The sequence below is a fragment of the Mirounga angustirostris genome, unplaced genomic scaffold (genome assembly GCF_029215605.1).
Source record: "Mirounga angustirostris isolate CCGP_5_RB_7025 unplaced genomic scaffold, mMirAng1.0.hap1 SCAF_13, whole genome shotgun sequence".
Classification (NCBI taxonomy): Eukaryota; Metazoa; Chordata; class Mammalia; order Carnivora; family Phocidae; genus Mirounga; species Mirounga angustirostris.
In genome coordinates this window covers 11,193,074-11,209,204 of record NW_026991721.1, presented here as the reverse complement: position 1 = coordinate 11,209,204, position 16,131 = coordinate 11,193,074, and the positions used below count along the sequence as shown (strand labels likewise).

General features: G+C 45.7%; 2 protein-coding genes across 4 annotated transcripts in view; one reads left to right on the top strand and one right to left on the bottom strand.

Moving 5' to 3' along the window:
• The window catches only part of STX3 (syntaxin 3), a 45,059-nt gene extending 36,810 nt beyond the window's left edge, over positions 1-8,249 (top strand). The window contains exons 7-12 of one of the 3 annotated variants that reach the window (XR_010406854.1): positions 300-373; positions 564-698; positions 2,422-2,532; positions 4,032-4,145; positions 4,776-5,869; positions 6,442-8,249. Coding sequence is in view for 2 of the 3 variants with exons in the window: in XM_064576371.1 (XP_064432441.1) it covers positions 300-373; positions 564-698; positions 2,422-2,532; positions 4,032-4,115 (404 nt within the window). In the remaining variant the exon portion in view is untranslated. The other 2 variants (XM_064576371.1, XM_064576372.1) reach the window with 2 other exon arrangements.
• Positions 8,250-11,542: 3,293 nt separating this feature from the next.
• On the bottom strand, positions 11,543-16,131 carry MRPL16 (mitochondrial ribosomal protein L16). Its single transcript, XM_064576368.1, has 4 exons — positions 15,973-16,131; positions 15,600-15,665; positions 13,484-13,632; positions 11,543-12,248 (listed from the first exon to the last, which is right to left on the bottom strand). Exons 1-4 carry the CDS (start codon positions 16,025-16,027, stop codon positions 11,763-11,765), a joined length of 756 nt encoding a protein of 251 aa, XP_064432438.1. The 5' UTR covers positions 16,028-16,131; the 3' UTR covers positions 11,543-11,762.

The window sequence follows — 16,131 nt, the reverse complement described above, 5'->3', positions numbered from 1 at the left end:
AAGTTACCGTGTTCCTGGTTTTCAGGGAACTTTTTTTGTTTTTTTAAAGATTTTATTTAATTGAGAGAGACAGAGATAGCAACAGAGAGCACGAGTGAGCACAAGCTGGGAGAGGGAGAAGCAGACTTCTCCCTGAACAGGAAGCCTGATGTGGGGCTCGATCCCAGGACCCCGGGGTCATGACCCGAGTCAATAGCTGATGCTTAACTGAGCCACCCATGCACCCTTTTCAGGGAACTTTTGCATTGGTGTGCTTTGTTTGGTCTTGTATTTGATGCTCTACTTCTTTTGTTATAAAGCCGGCAAAAAGACCACAGATGAGGAGCTGGAGGAGATGCTGGAGAGTGGGAACCCCGCCATATTCACTTCTGGGGTGAGTGTCTGGGAGCTGGGATGCACGCCCCTCTCGTGGAGAGGGGAGGCTGCCGTGGAGCTCTGTGTGGTTGGTGCGGGAAGGTCTGCAGATGCAAGGAGGCAGGGGGGCAGGGGGCTTGGCCGGAGTGCGAGTGGGGTCTGTGGCGGGGGTGCCGGCTGATGATTGGTCTTTGTGTGGCCTGTTGTAGATCATGGACTCCCAGATTTCCAAGCAAGCCCTCAGTGAGATCGAGGGGCGGCACAAGGACATTGTGAGGCTGGAGAGCAGCATCAAGGAGCTTCATGACATGTTTGTGGACATCGCCATGCTGGTGGAGAATCAGGTAACCGGCAGTGGGCACCACCCTGGGGAGAGGGAGGAAAGCTCAGGTCCTCCTGAGACGGGAGGACTGGAAGGTCAGTGAGGTGCGGTGGGGGAATCATCGGGAATCCTCATGATGGAGTAACAGGATCCCAGTGTCCCAGGAAAGGAATGCCCTCCTGAGTGCCAGCTCATCCTTGTCGTCTTGCCTGCTCCTTTGGCCTCACTTCTGCTTACTGTGGGTTTTGATGCGCTCAGTCAAGTACTACCTCCTTCCGCCTGCACCTCTTGTTTCCCTTCTAAGTGGGGATGTGGGTTCTTAATGAGGATGCCTTAAAGCAGTCTCCTGATAGGAACAATTTCATGGGTGACACTGAAAACAGGATCATTTCCCCAATTCATGGTGAAAAGTTAGCTTTCGCGGAGGTTTTAATTTTTTTCCCATTTTTGTTTTTTCTTCTGTATGTTTTTCCAAAAATTTTGGCACCTTTTGCTAAGGAACAAGAACAGATAACAAAATGAAGGAAGGAAAGGTAGAATAATATTTGTAAGAACACCTGAAACCCTCATGGTTTTGTCACCTTACTCTGTCCCTGGGCATGTTTGCTCAGGGTTGTAAGTCTCTCACCTGCATAGGGTGTTGGCTCCACATGGTCAGGTGGTTGCTGTTCTTATGACGAAGTCAGAGATGCCACGGGGTCCAGGTGTGCCGCCATTACCATGAACTTCCAGCTGTTCTGCCCTCCTGGAAGGGACTGAAAATGGCTTCCATTGTGGAAGGGCTGCAAAACCTGCCTGAAGCCCGAGCACTGCTTGGCTGGTTTCCGACAGCCGTCCCCTGCTCAGGGCCCAGGTGCCTTTCCTCTACCCCCTTCTGGCCTTTGAGACCATTCCTTAGTGCCTCCTTCCCCGCTTTTCTTTCTTCTCTCCTCGCGGCCTTGCTGAGGACTTGGTTTGAGAGTCAAGTGATGGTAAGTGCCTTTCTCTGCTTATAGAGTGCCGTAAAGCAACGGGTTGGGTTGAGGCAGGTCGAGGTAGGTGAGGGGCGTTCCCATCCTAAGATGCCCAGAATTAACTAGAGCGACCGTGCTTCCTCGTCAGGAAGTAATCGCTGGGAGATGGTTGGGAATCTTGCCAAGAGATCACTGTCTCTTAATAACCACGGAGATATAAGATGTAACCAGACAGCTTAGGTAAACCCCATGTCTGTCACCTTAGGGGCCTGGGAGTTTCTCCTGGAGAAAGCAGATGTTCCCAACCTTAGATGTTTACGGAGCAGCTCCTGTTGGCCAGTCTGTTCTGAAGAACTAGGCAACAAACTTGCCTCAGGCCAAATGAACTTGGTTCAGGTCTGCACGACTAGGAAGAGGCCAGCATCCCAGTTATTATGCCCTAAGATATTCTTATTTTGGTTCCTCTCCTCATATGCTTAATTAAAAACAGAATGGTGGTGGTGGGATCTGTTAGAACATGTATTTGCCAGGCATCTCGACATTGTGCTCCACGTGCTCCATGCAGTGCCTGTCCCAGAGAAGTAATTTACTGAGTGTTGCTTGAGTGAGTGACCACCACCAGGGCCTGGGGAGCCATAGGTAATCCCATGTAAGATGGAACGTGTACCCCACAGAAGACTTCTGGTTGCTCCTCTTTGCACCGGGGATTATAACCAAGAGCCCCGTCCCCATGTGAGCTCCAACTCTCCTGGCGTGGGTTTATGGGGTGTGACTCATGTCTGTTCTTTGCAGGGTGAGATGCTAGATAACATAGAGCTGAATGTCATGCACACAGTGGACCATGTGGAGAAGGCACGGGAAGAAACGAAAAGAGCTGTGAAGTACCAGGGTCAGGCCCGGAAGGTGAGACTCTCCGGCTGCCTTCAGAGAAGAGAGTCCATTCTCCTTCCTGTCTCTTGCTCTTTCTCTCTTCCCTGTGCCTGTCTCTGTTTCTGCTGCCACCACCTCTTGCATCTGGGGAAAGGGAGCCATGATTGACCGTATCGAGAACAACATGGACCAGTCAGTGGGCTTTGTGGAGCGGGCCGTGGCAGATACCAAAAAGGCTGTCAAGTTTCAGAGTGAAGCTCGGAGGGTGAGCACCTTAGTCTCCACTGGTCTGGCTTGCTTCTCCTCTCTCTGGTCCTCCCCACCTGTGTACTTGATCCTGTGCCTTCCCTTTCTGTCCTGGCCTCATCCCAACACCTACGTCAGCCTTTCCCAGAGAGTAGCTGCCCTTTCTCCCCTGGTGTGCCTTGCATGGATCTGGCTCACATACTCTCTACCCTAGAACCCACACTTGAAGACAGTTCTGCAGGGTGGATGCATTGCCCAGTGTTGCCGTTAGACTTCTCCTGGATGGAGCTCATGATCCTTTCAGATGTTACACTTGACTCCTCTGTTCTTCAGAAACCTGTTCACTCTCTTCCACTCCATTAACCAAGCCCACCCCCCTTTTTTCTACTGTGAACCCGGTGCTGTGCTGATCTCCATACAACATTACCTCCTATCTTATGGAGCACCTGTTATTCCCTACTTATAGGTGAAACTGTTGAGGGTCAGAGGTTAAGTGGCTTCATGGCACCTAGTAAGTGGCTTCATGGCACCTAGTAAGTATAGGATTGGGATTCAAATTCAGATTCCAATCATGCTCTTTCCCCCACACCAGCATATTTACCCCTCTCCCGGTGTCCCTGTTGCTTGAGAACTTCTCAACTTCTCTGCCCATTGTGGTAGCCAGCTCTGGTGGCTTGTGCTTTTTAGACTGTTCTTTTCTGACTATTCTCCTGGGCTCTGATAATTTTCTTCTTCAGTTCTTTGATTTTCTTCCAACTTTACCTATTGCTTGTGCAGGGATTCAGGGAGTTGGGAAATTATTTCACCTAACGAATCAAGGCTGGCTCACAATAGGACTGCCATCCTGTTTTCTGATCCCCAGTCACTGGACTGGGTCTGATGGATGGGCGTATGCTTTAGGGGAAAGACAGACAGAAGTTTGAAATTAGGACTATTTGAAAACATACACTTCTTCTTGAAAATGAAAAATTGGTCTCTTTATACCTTGGCTTATTGCTGCTCGGAGACCCCCTGATGGTTGCTTTTGTATCTGTCCACATGTGCAAGACTTAGTGTGAGTCGAGAGCCCACAGAAGCTCCATGTTTCCATCTGCTGGCCTTGCTAGCCAGGAAGTCACTTAAGATATATAAAATATCCTAATAGAATGTCTTTATGTAGATCTATAGTCTTATTTGTGTTGATAAGAGGCTTTCAATGTAGAGGTGAGAGGGGTTGGGTTTTGGATGAGTTGTTGTTTTTTGGTTGTTTGTAATAATGGTTTGTTTGTTTCTCTTATCCTCTCCAGAAATTGATAATTATCATTGTGGTAGTAGTGGTGTTGCTGGGCATTTTAGCATTGATTATTGGACTTTCCGTTGGGCTGAAGTAATGGCGGCCCGAGTGGTTGCTGCACTGAAATGTAAGTAAATGGAAGGTTCTTGGGGATTCTGGATTGGCTTCCTCTTGAGAAACTGGCCTGGGATTTCACATGGCAGTGCTCCTCCCTTGTGATTGTCCTTGGACACACACACTGAGCTCTCTCAGACTTTCTATCACCTGTGCCTTCTTTCATCTCCTTAAAATACTCTTCTGGGCTTCTGGTGCCAGGGGAAGTTCTCTTCTGGGCCGGGCTCCCATTGGTTCCTCTCCCGGGGACTCTGTCCCAGCTCTTTGTCTTACACTGTATGTTGCCACCTGTCCTGGCACACCTGAGCACCACATTTTTGCTCCTTTTGCTCGGGAAGCATGCTCCTAATTGGGTACAATCTGTGTCCTGAGTCTGGGGTTCATCTTCTGAATTCTTGCTGACTTTCATGGATGTTTGGGCTTTGCTTTCCATTCCCTTTTTAGTGTAAACAAAGCTTTGGATTGGGGTTTGGGGTGGTGGGGTTTTGTTTGTGGCTGACGGGTTGGATCTTGAATGATACAGCAGTTAACATTTTTGAGTGTTGAGTTGTGCCAGACCGTGTATTGAACACCTCATACACATGTCCTCGAATCCCCACAACACCTTCTTGAGGTAGGTGCTGTTGTTTATCATATTTTACAGACGAAGACACTCAGGCTTAAAGAGATGTTACGTCACAGGGCCAAGTTTGAACACACAGCTGATGGTGGGCCTAGGAGAGTTCTTTCCTACATCTTAGCTTCTCTTTGTAAAACCAGGTAGCCATTTATCATTGTCTACCAAGTCCAGAGAACCTTGGAGGAGAGTAAGTTTAAAATTTAGGCTGTTAATTTCTTTAAATCTGTCAGGGCTTCATGTGCATAGTAGCAGCACGACGGGAATGATCTAATTATTGGCACTGTTAACACTTTTATGACTTCTTAGGTGTTACTTTTCTGAATAAAATATAGGATGTCATATAACAAAAACATATAAAACACAGAAAAGGTGAACAGAATTAATTTTTAATGTTATTGCTGATAACCTTGTGGCATGTTCACACACTCAGACATGGTTTCACAGACTTCAGACTACATTATCGATGGTTTTAGACCCAGTTCAAAAATCCTATGCATCATTCCACATCACTGAAATGTCTTTGTAAATCTAATTTTCAACACAAGATTGTGAATATACTCTCAATTATTTAATACTTCCCCAAAGTTAGAGTTTTGTGATTACTGTGTTACTGTAACAAACAGTATGACTAACCTCTATTTTTCTCATTGCTGTTTTCTCTTCTGAATTCAAAGAAGTCTGGTTGCTGAGGTAATAGATACCAATGTCTTTAATACTTGACACATACTTCCATGTTGGTAACCAGACCTGATTCTTCTCTTCATTTTTGCTTCCGTGTGCCTCTTCTTCCTTCTTCCTCCTCCCATGTGACCAGAGGGTCTCGAAGTTAGATATTTATAGCACTAAACATCAACTTCTTCTTGAGAATGTAAATGAATTCCTTTTTTAAATGAGGAGACTAATTAATGTATTGTTTTTAGTTGACTTACCTGATCTCCAAAATGCTGTGTCATCCCTGAGTAGTGTTGGGCTGTTTACTGTAGTGTATTTCATAAAGTCGGGACTGGTTGCTGCTTTTAGGTCTGGACCACCCCCCCCCCATGTGGCCTGAGGGCAAGAGGTCTCTGAACAGGAGGGAGGGAAGACAGCCTTCCTTTGACTCCCCAGTTGTGTGCCAGGTACTGTTCTAGGATAGTAACATTGTCCGCATTTTCAGATGGGAAACTCTTCGGAAGCACAGTAAAGTTAAGAAACTTGCCCGAGCCTACCCAGCACTTAAGATGGAGCAGCCATGATGACCCCTGAACTTTTCTTTATTCTTTTCACTGTGTGAGAGAAGTGCGGAGTAGGAGAGTAACGGAGAAGATTCAAGTTCTGGAACTTGTATTTGAAAAGTGCTGATGGGGGCCCTGTAGAGAGAACGGGTAGCTTTTGTGGATCGACTGTGCCACCCCCTGGCAAGTCCTTCCACGGGAATGTGACAGCCTGTGTGAAGGATTATAAAAAGCCCAGGGATTTATTTTTAATATGGCTTTTTGTTTCTTTCACAACAGGATATTTATTTCTGGGTCCTGTCTTGGGTTTGTCTACAGGATTTCTCAGGTTTACTGTTGACTTCTCCATTGCTCTCCTTTTTGCAGTGATGTCTGGTCTTCCGTCTCCACCTTCTAGGTTTGTGACTGAGTGTTAATGTTGCTCTCCACCATCATCCTGTGTACTGATCAGCTCCTCCTTCCCCTGCCTCTCTTAGAACCTGATTTCACTCCAGCCTGGTGTGGCCACCCTTGTCTTCAGACGGGAACAGAGTTTGAATGGCCTTCCTGTGAGAGAGTGCGACCTGTTCCTTTGTTTCCTTGTAACCGTCCTTGGACCTGACCCAGCAAACAATTTAGCCCAGGAGGAAGCTAATCTACCTGATGCAACCCTGAGTTCTCCTCAAAACCTGCTCCTGCCCCACCAACTCTGAAGTGCCTTCTCTCCCAGACAGTACGAACCAACCCAGCTTCTCTTTGTTCCCTCTGAATGTGTCAAATTATGCCTTGCACCTTGGAAAGCCCATTTGAAACCTTCCCAAGGTGCTGTATTTTCTACCTCATGGAGTATTCTCCTTCCAGAAATTGCAGTGTATTTTGTAGGGGGTTATCATTAACAACACAAAGGATTCTTCCAAGTGTGGCAACAATAAGGCTTGGCTTGAGCCTTCTACTTGGCAGGGTCTTGGTCCTCACAGTTTGTTTTCCCTATGTCTTGAAAATATGTGGAACTGGCAGATGTCATTTTGGTCTTAGAAGCTGACTTGTTTGAAGTTCAATTTTAAATTAAGCTCTTAGTATGTTCAGCTTGGTGGCCAACTTCAATCTTTATGTTGTATTCTCTCATGTTTACTCAAGGAGGCACCAGCATGATACGATTGTCCTAGGTTACCATTTGTAAAGGCTGAGGGTATAAGATATTTGTTTCCCTCTCTGACTCTTGGAAACTGGCTGTTCTCCATTGGAGTGATGCTTTGTGAAGCCATTGCCTTGAGGTGAAAAATAACCAGGCACTTAAAATTGGGCCAGGGACAAGGTGCTTGAGTCTCAGGCTCTGGAAATGCTCAGATTGGTGCGAGTATTCAGTCACTCATTTCATATATTCCAGATGTATTTTTATAATCATGTGTGTGAGACGTATGTATATATTTGCCCGTGTCACTCAGGAAGTAGGAAACTAGAAATGGAGAATATTATAATCTCGAAACAAACAAACAGACAAACCAACAGGCTAAAAATTAGGTAAGAGACATTTGCTTATCTGCAAATGAATCATAGTAGAAATGTGATCTTCTGGTGTCATCGAGAAACCTTGTTTTTTGGTGAGTACTGGGACAATCATAGATCTTTGGGGTGAGGACTAAGTTGACCCCCTTAAGTTTTTCTGCTTAGCAGACAGAAGGTGTGACAAGTTTTGGCACCTCACCCCACTGCTGCATAGGTGAGGCTTGTCCTGAGAACATCCCAGAGCAATTTGAGATCATTCCCGTGGCCTTTAGGATGATCCCGTCTCCAGGGCTGAGTCAGCTGGGGGAGACCGGGGACTACTGAGTAGCTGGTATTGCTACCAGGTTAATGAGCTTGACAGGTTCTTTGTCTCCCCCAATTCTTGTCATGTAGGAAGCAACAGCCTGGAAATGATTTCAAGTGTAGTGACTATGCTGACCCCCTGAGATTCTCTGCCAGTCTCCCTGATGTATAGTTTAGCTTTAACTTTCTAGGATAGGGTGAGCACCTAATCCAGGGACTACCCCTTGGCTTCCTTTGCAAAGGCTATGTACTTCATCATTGCTCAGCACTCAGACAGAGCCAAGGGGATGCCTTCTTACCCATGGCTATGAAGTCAGGACAGTGGACAGGCTCCAGCAACAAGGGAAGACAAGCTCTAATCACAGGTCTTTGTTGAGCCCTGGGGCTTAGTTTGGAATACAAGTGAAGGGTTTTTTTGTCATTTGTATTTTTTAAATGTAAACTTGATTATTTTATTGATAATTTAAAAATAAATTACTTTATATTGATTGTGAAACAGTTCTGGCTCTATTTCCCTGCAAAATAGTGGTTGGGTGCCACCATGTGGTGGTTTTTCTTTAGGTTTCAGAAAAGTGTTAAAATCCTTTCAACCATGTTCCAGACCAGATGGATCAAAAGTTCTAATTTCTGAAAATGCTTTAACTCTCAAAGAATACATTGTAACTATATTTGAGTTTCAGGTTTAAGGTACTCCTACCAGGAATTTGGTTCATTCATCATGGGTACCTAGCTCTAGGAGAGGAGGGGGATAACTCTCATGTGATGGGATCCAGAAAGCAGAACAACATACTAAACACCCTCAGAGATCGCTGTTGATCTAATTTTGAATCTCTTGCCTGAAAGCTACACTTCTATTCACATCTTGGGTTCTAGAAGCCAGATCCATCTCCCTTTCCCTTCACATCTTCCTCCATGTCTGGATCCACTTTTGTCTTCCTTCCCTTGCAACTCTGCACAGTGATGCTGCTTCTCACATGCTTTTTCTTTCCTTGTCTGGACGAGCAGAAGAAGATCATGATCATGATCTGCTGTATTATCCTTGCGATCATCTTAGCTTCTACCATTGGGGGCATATTTGCCTGAAAAAGGTGAGCCAGCTGTGGGGAGGGTGGGAGGTACTTTCACTTACTTTTATATCCTTAGGGCATTTGTTGTTTGTAGCTGGGTTCCCCAGATTTGGGTGGGATTAGGTGGTAGAATAGATAAAGGCTGGAGAGAACTAAGGAAAAAGTTTTCATAGAGAGAAAAATGTGTTAATAATGAGTTGGCAGTAGATGGGGAAGGCAGGTGGCAGTCCGTTCCATAACCAGGGCTGGTAGCAGAATGCTCTGTTTAGAATGCTTTGTAGGATGTTGATTTCCTGCAGCAAAATTTGGGCAGTGGTGTCTGGGAATGGCTAAAGGAGAAAGAATTAGTTCTTGCATTGGAAGCACCCCGAACTCCTTAGGAGAAGAGAGCCAGCCAGTAAATCCAGAGTAAATTAATTTCCTCTCTTTGAGGGTTCAGGCTAGTTAGTGCAGACTCGCTGAGTAGACTCTTTGCCACTGCAGCGGAAGGGCTTGGTGATCCTGGCTTCGGACATCCTGTTGTATAACCTGTGATTTTCTTCCCCCTCCGTTCTCTCCTGCAGTCCTCCCCAACAGAGCCTCGGTCGGCATTTTTCATCCTTCTTTCACTTCTGTGGTGCCATCACTTCTCCACTGCAGATTCCTCAACAGCTACTCCTCTTTCCATTATGAAACCTATGACACAGGGTGTCCATCAACCACCTATTGAAAGTTATGCAAAGGTAGACTTAGGACAGTACAGAATTGGGTGGGGGCGGGGCTGAAGGAACAGTTTGCACAGCAACATGAGGCTGGCTGGCAAGATGGTGTCCAGGAGGGGCTGTGGGCTGGAGAATACGTGCCTGTCCAGGAAATAAAACAGAGCCAGGCAGGTACTGGAGCACACCCAGCTCATCAGCACTTCATTTTCTCTTTGATCAACACCAGGCCTTTGTTACGTCTGCTCTTCAGGTTCTTCTAGGTCTCATCTTTGACCAGCCCTCCCATCTACTTCCTTCTTCAGGGTCTAATAGTCTAAAGTGAAGATGGTCTAACCATAGGCGCCATGCAGGTCTTGCTCACAGCAGCGTCCCCAATGCTTAGCACAGTGCCTGCCACTTACGAATGTTCAAGTATCAGTTGACTTAATTACCTGTTAATTAAGCTCTGATTTCTGCTAACGGTTGAGTCCATGGGTTTTACTCTGAAACCTATTAAAGCATCAGTAGTAAATGGGTTTGTTAGTATCAGAGGCTGTGTGCAAATACCTGGGAAGGGGCTGATTCACTTATGCAAAAATAGGACAGGCCTCCCTTTACTGTGACATACAAAGTTCTTTTTTATGGGTGGTGATGGAGTGGACAGTCTCTCACTCTGCAAAGATTGGCTGGCCCCAGGATTGTGGTTCAGTAACCCGGTGTGGGTCCCAAACAAAAGAAACAGGTTTATACCGCAACTGAACTCCCAACAGTCATCAGCACCATACTCGTGAACCGTAGCAGAGATGAGGTCAGGTCAGAGAGGTGACAGGTGGCTACCACTCCCATGGTTTCTTACATGGTTTGTGGTGCTACCTGAACCTGATTTTGTTGGCCAACAATGTGTGTATAAAACTGTCCCAAACAATGGCCCCAATTCAAGGTTCAGATGTGTTCTAATGCAATCTAGTAATTATATTACAAGAGCTTCACTAAAAATACATTAAGAACCACCATGTACAACTCTTGAGGACCGTGTAACTGTTTAGATATATTTGTACTTTTGAAAGTAGATTACTTTCTTTGTGGGACATCTTTTTAAGAAAGTGGGATTAAACTGGTAAGAACAGATACTACACTTGACCTTAGCCAAAAGTGGGATTAAGAAAAAAAGCTGACATTTCAAGTCAGTGTGCTGTTTTCTACCCACTTGCAAAAGCAAATGGTTTACTATTTCTATCCATTTGTATTTCTTTCAGTTTTATAGGGGGTAGAAAACTGCTGGCTAGCTCTGGAAGAGATGAATCTTGTTAAAGACAGACAGGAAGGTGGAACCATGGGGATCTGGAACACATGGGGCCTTTATTCATCCAACAGTAACTAGTTGAGTGCTGTGTGGCACACTGCACCGTCCTAGAACCTGCAGGGAAGCAAAGGTAGAGCCAAACACTCACCCTCCTCAGAGAATTTCAGACCTAGGAAAGGCCAGACAACAACCTTTATCGAAGTTCCTCGTGTTAAAAGGCAATGGTATGTTCCTTACTGTATCGTCCAACGTCCCCCTTTGCCTTCCGAGATTGAGATGGGTAGCTGGACATAAATAAATATCTGCTCAATCAATTAATGTATGTACTGCTATTTTTTTGCTTTCCAAAAAGTTTGTAACTAGTAAAGATATCAACTAGCTCCTGTACTAAAGAAGGTACAGAATTCTCCCACTGTCCAAAAGTAGAGCGTTCCTAAACTGAAATGATGTACAGTGAAGAACTACCATTTTGTAAAAGCGAAAATCTTCTTCAGATTTCTTTCAGTTTGAGAAAAACAGGTACTACTGTAGCTCTTTGGCAAAAGCAAATGTGAAGCAGACTTTGACAGCAGGGAAACCCGTGCAGATATTAAATCCAACTTATACCAGAGGTGGGAGATGGAAGCATTTGTTTCAGCCCTGAAGACATTCATCTTACAGCTGGGGAGAACTGGACCCCCTAACAGTCAGTGAAGCCAGCTTCATAATCATTTAAGGATTAGGAATGACCAATGAAAAGTTATATCCTGAGGTGATACTCATACTTTATTTGATATAAATATAATGCACTTAAAAAAAAATCAACAGATATTCTACAATTTCTCAGAAATAATTTACTCATATACTGCTCCTTGGTTAGATCTCAGAGCCACCCAAAGACTGTAAGGGTAGGCTGAGGGGAATAAAAATGTAGATTCTCTCTCTTGGTAGCCTTTGTACATTTATGTCTCCCATTCTCACTACACACGTTCAGGCATATAGAACTTGCCCCAGTACTGCCCCTTCTGGGTCAAGTCATATGGGCTCAGGAATTTCCGTATCCCAAGCATGTTGGCAGTGGCTATGCGCTCAAAGGTCCAGGGGTTTTGGTTGTTCTGTTCCCGTTCCTCCTGATCTTTCCGCATCTTCTCAAGAGTCTCACGGCTCACGGCCTTTGCTGGGAAGGGCAACTTGTGGGCAACCTGGTCCAGGAAACCTTGTACCTCTTTGAATTCACAACGCCCACCCACCTCTACTATGAGACGGCCAGCCTTCACAGGAGTCACGTAGTGATCAATGGCACCTTTGCCTCCCCCCATGCGCTGTCCCATACCCTTGCGGGTGATGGGCTTGAAAGGGGCTGGTACTCTCCATAAAGCAAACATGTTCTTGGGGTCCATAGAGCGGTTGATTGTCAGGCGCATCATTTCAAAATGGCCCCAATGGAGGTAACCACCACCCAGTGCCTAAAAGTGGATGGAAGAATTAGAAATACGTGGGGACTTAGTTATCTTTTATGCACTCTTTTATAGTAACTTAGCTTCAATGATATACATAAAAAATTCTACTGTGTACCATGGAGGAAAAGCCTAGGGTACAGTAATAAATGAAAACAAGGTGGACCCGTTTCAATGGATAACCAGGGAAGGCCTTTTTGAGGAGGTGGTACTTACTTAAAAGATTTTATTTGTCAGAGAGACAGTGAGCGAGAGAGAGAGCACAAGCAGGGGAAGCAACAGGCAGAGGGATAAGCAAGCGCCCCACTGAGCAGGGAGCCCTATGCAGGGCTCGATCCCAGGACCCTGGGATCATGACCTGACTTGAAGGCAGACGCTTAACCAAATGAGCCAGCCAGCCAGGCATCCCGAGAAGGTGATATATATTTATTTATTTATTTTTAATTATTTTTTTTATTATGTTAATCCTACATCATTAATTTTTGATGTAGTGTTCCATGATTCATTGTTTGCATGTAGCACCCAGTGTTCCATGCAGAACGTGCCCTCTTTAATACCCATCACCAGGCTAACCCATCCCTCCACCCCCTCCCCTGTAGAACCCTCAGTTTGTTTTTCAGAGTCCATAGTCTCTCATGCTTCGTCTACGAGGAGGTGATATTTAAAGCTGAGATGACAATGGCATGAACTAGTCAAGGGAAAACACAACAGTTAAAGGCAGAGGAATGGCTTGGTGAGTGTGAGCCAAAGCCAGAGTGGCTGGAGTAGAGTGAGGGACAGGGTGTGGGTATGAGGTTGTGAGAGGCTGCCAGGGGCGGATCAGCAGCCCGTGGGGAAGGACTGTAAAATATCGCTCTGGCTGCCTGATGGGAAATCAATCCTAGTCCACACCCACTTGTGCAGCTACTGACATCAAGCCTCCGGGGAAGCTACTCTAGGAAGGAAACCGCTGTCTCACATCCTAAGTCATGGATAGTTTTATTTTCACCAGAGGCCTGAGCAGATTTCATAGTCTGATTATAGGGGCCAATTAGGTAGCCTTCCTTCTCCTGTTTTTACATTATTTTCACTTGACATGAAAAAGAAAGACACACAACTCAAATGTCTACTGGGTAGTGCACATCCCTTTAAACAGCAAATGGCGGCAGTTCAATAAAACCCGTGGAGGACGAGAATGAACTCCAAGGGCATGAGATTTTGCTAGTCCTGGCTTCCATCCTGTAGCTGCTTGACAACTCACTTACCAAGATTGCAAAACCGCCTTCTGTGAACTCAGTAGCTTCAGTAGAAGGTCCCCGGATGTCACTCAAGTTCTTAGGTTCCCTTCTCACTTTTGGCATGAGTGGTACCCTTTCAACAAATCTAAGCTTGGGCTTTTCAGGAATGGAGACATCTAAAAGGAGCACAGACAACCAAGAAGAAATAAAACCACACATCTCAAAGGATCCATTTTCTTCCTAGAAAGATTTATATCAATCAAGTGGAAATCTTAAAGTTACCACTGAAAAGTACTTTTAAAAGTACATTAGGTTGTCCCTGCGGATGCTTTTTTATTGACACTGGAATCTCTGGGTTATGATGAGTATTAATGGAAAGGTTTCTGAACCTTTGAAGATAATATAACCTTCAAAGGAAATGCTCTCTGCCTAGCACTAGAAAAGAGACCATCTGGGAATGTACAGAGATTAAGACTGTCACAGATAACACTAACTTTTTTTTCCCCCAATGTTTACTAAGTGCTAGACATTGAGCTGAAGGCTTGATGTGCAGTATCTCAATCTTTAAAACAACTTTATAACCCTGATAATTTTTTAAGGCTTCCCTTTTTAAAAATGTTGACCTTCTTAAAGTTTAACACACATAATCAAAGGGCCAAATAAAAAATGTACAGGTCAGGGAATTATCACAAAGTGAATGCATAAACACACCCACATTAATGGTCACCCTGCTCAAGAAACAGAACATTAGGCAGGTACCATTTTAAATCTCCATTTTATAAAAGAGGAACCCGAGGCCTAGAGACGTTTTATAATCTGGTCTAAGCCATCCAGTGAAAACAGCAAAGCCAGACAGTATGACTTTTTTTTTTTTTTCAAATACTACACAGCCTCTCTGGATGTTAATAGACGTGGTGGAAAGAACACCACATTGTCCATGAAAATACCTAAGTTCTGCTCTGCCACATTCTTGTTAGGAAACCTACAACCTAGGAATCCTTTGATCTATGGTGTATTTCTACAGGGGCTTTTCATGCTGGCACCTGTGCATTTCCCACAATGTGCAACAGCTTACTATGTTGAGGGCGGGTGGATTGAAATGCACGCCAGACACGGTACATCTTTTTCATGTCGGACATTCCGACAAACTGGGGAAAAAATTAACTTCTAAGTCATTTAAACATGTCTATGGTAAAAAAGGCATGGCTTTATCATGGAGTCAAATATAAAACAGGAGTCTTCAGGAAATACCAAATTATCAACTGGCTAACAGGCTTATAGAAACTGCCACCTGCATAAGAATAAAAAAAAAAAAAAAAAGAAACTTCCACCTGCTCTCCTCCACTTTTTTTTTTTTTTTTAAAGATTTTATTTATTTGCGAGAGTGCGCACAAGCAGGGGGAGTGGCAGGCAGAGGGAGAGGTAGGCTCCCCGCTGGGCAGGGAGCCGGATGTGGGACTCGATCCCATGACCCCGGGATCATGACCTGAGCCTAAGCAGCCCCTTAACCGACTGAGCCACCCAAGGCATCCCTCTCCTCCAGTTTCTATAAGCAGTTATAGAGAAATTTAGTGATGCTGTCTCTCACCTCCAAATCCGTATGTACTTCCAGAGCATTCAGTAGTTTCACAATTATTTGTAGAAGATAAAACCCTCTGAGGTCAAGAACACTTCCGTATTTTCTGTTTGCTTGTTTTTGTTTCTTTTTTAAGATTTCCAATATATTAAAGACATGGTAAATTATATTTACAAAACTGTGATCTATCTTAACGTTTACACTTAACAAGTGAATGCTTTTCACATATAGTTATATGACTGCATACATGTAACATCCTTTAGGGAGAACATCAGAAGTTCAAATTTGATGGCAATGAGCCCTGGCTCGGGGTGGACCAGGGCCATACAGTGGGAGGCCATAGGGGAGATACCCCATTACACAGTTGCTCCGTAACAGCAGGGACCTTTGTGGGCCTCTCGTCCTCTGCTATATCCCGACCGTTCACAGCACTTCGTGGCATACAGCATGCCCCCGATACATATTTACTGAGCGAGTGAACGGAGAAGAGGAAGCAGAAGAACTCGCCTACCGTCTTCCAGGTCCCATCAGAGAAAAGGCAAACACGAAAGTGACAAGAGTTCTCACCCTCAAAAGTCGGCACCGGGAGCAGCGTCTTTAGGCCAGCACTGGCGGGCGGGACGGCCCAAGAATCTACAAAGGCAAATCACATTGAAATCCGAAAGCGGTAAGACCTGGCCCTGGCACGACCCAGACCACAGTCAGTCCTGACGGAGTGCCTTGATGGTGGGCCGCGGGTTCCGCTAAATGGGCTCACAGGCCCAGCACCAAGCCCCACCCCAAGGAAGCCAGCAGGGGTCTCCGGGCGTCGACCCCCCGCACGAGTAACCGCGGCGAGGGAGCGCGGCCCCTACTCCGCTCTGCGGCAACGGTCGGCGGAGCCGCCTAGGCGCCGCACTCGGGCTGGGGACGTCTTCTGAGGGACCGAGGGCCTCCTGACCTGACAGCCGCGCTCTAAGGAGCGGCGCTCCGGCTCGAGCCAGCAGCCGCCACATGGCCACGCGAGTCCGGCCGCCACGGGATCCCCAAGGCGAACGCGGCGACTCCCCGCACCTGGCTGGGCCGGAAGTTGCGTTCGCAAGGGTCCGTTCCCCAGAGA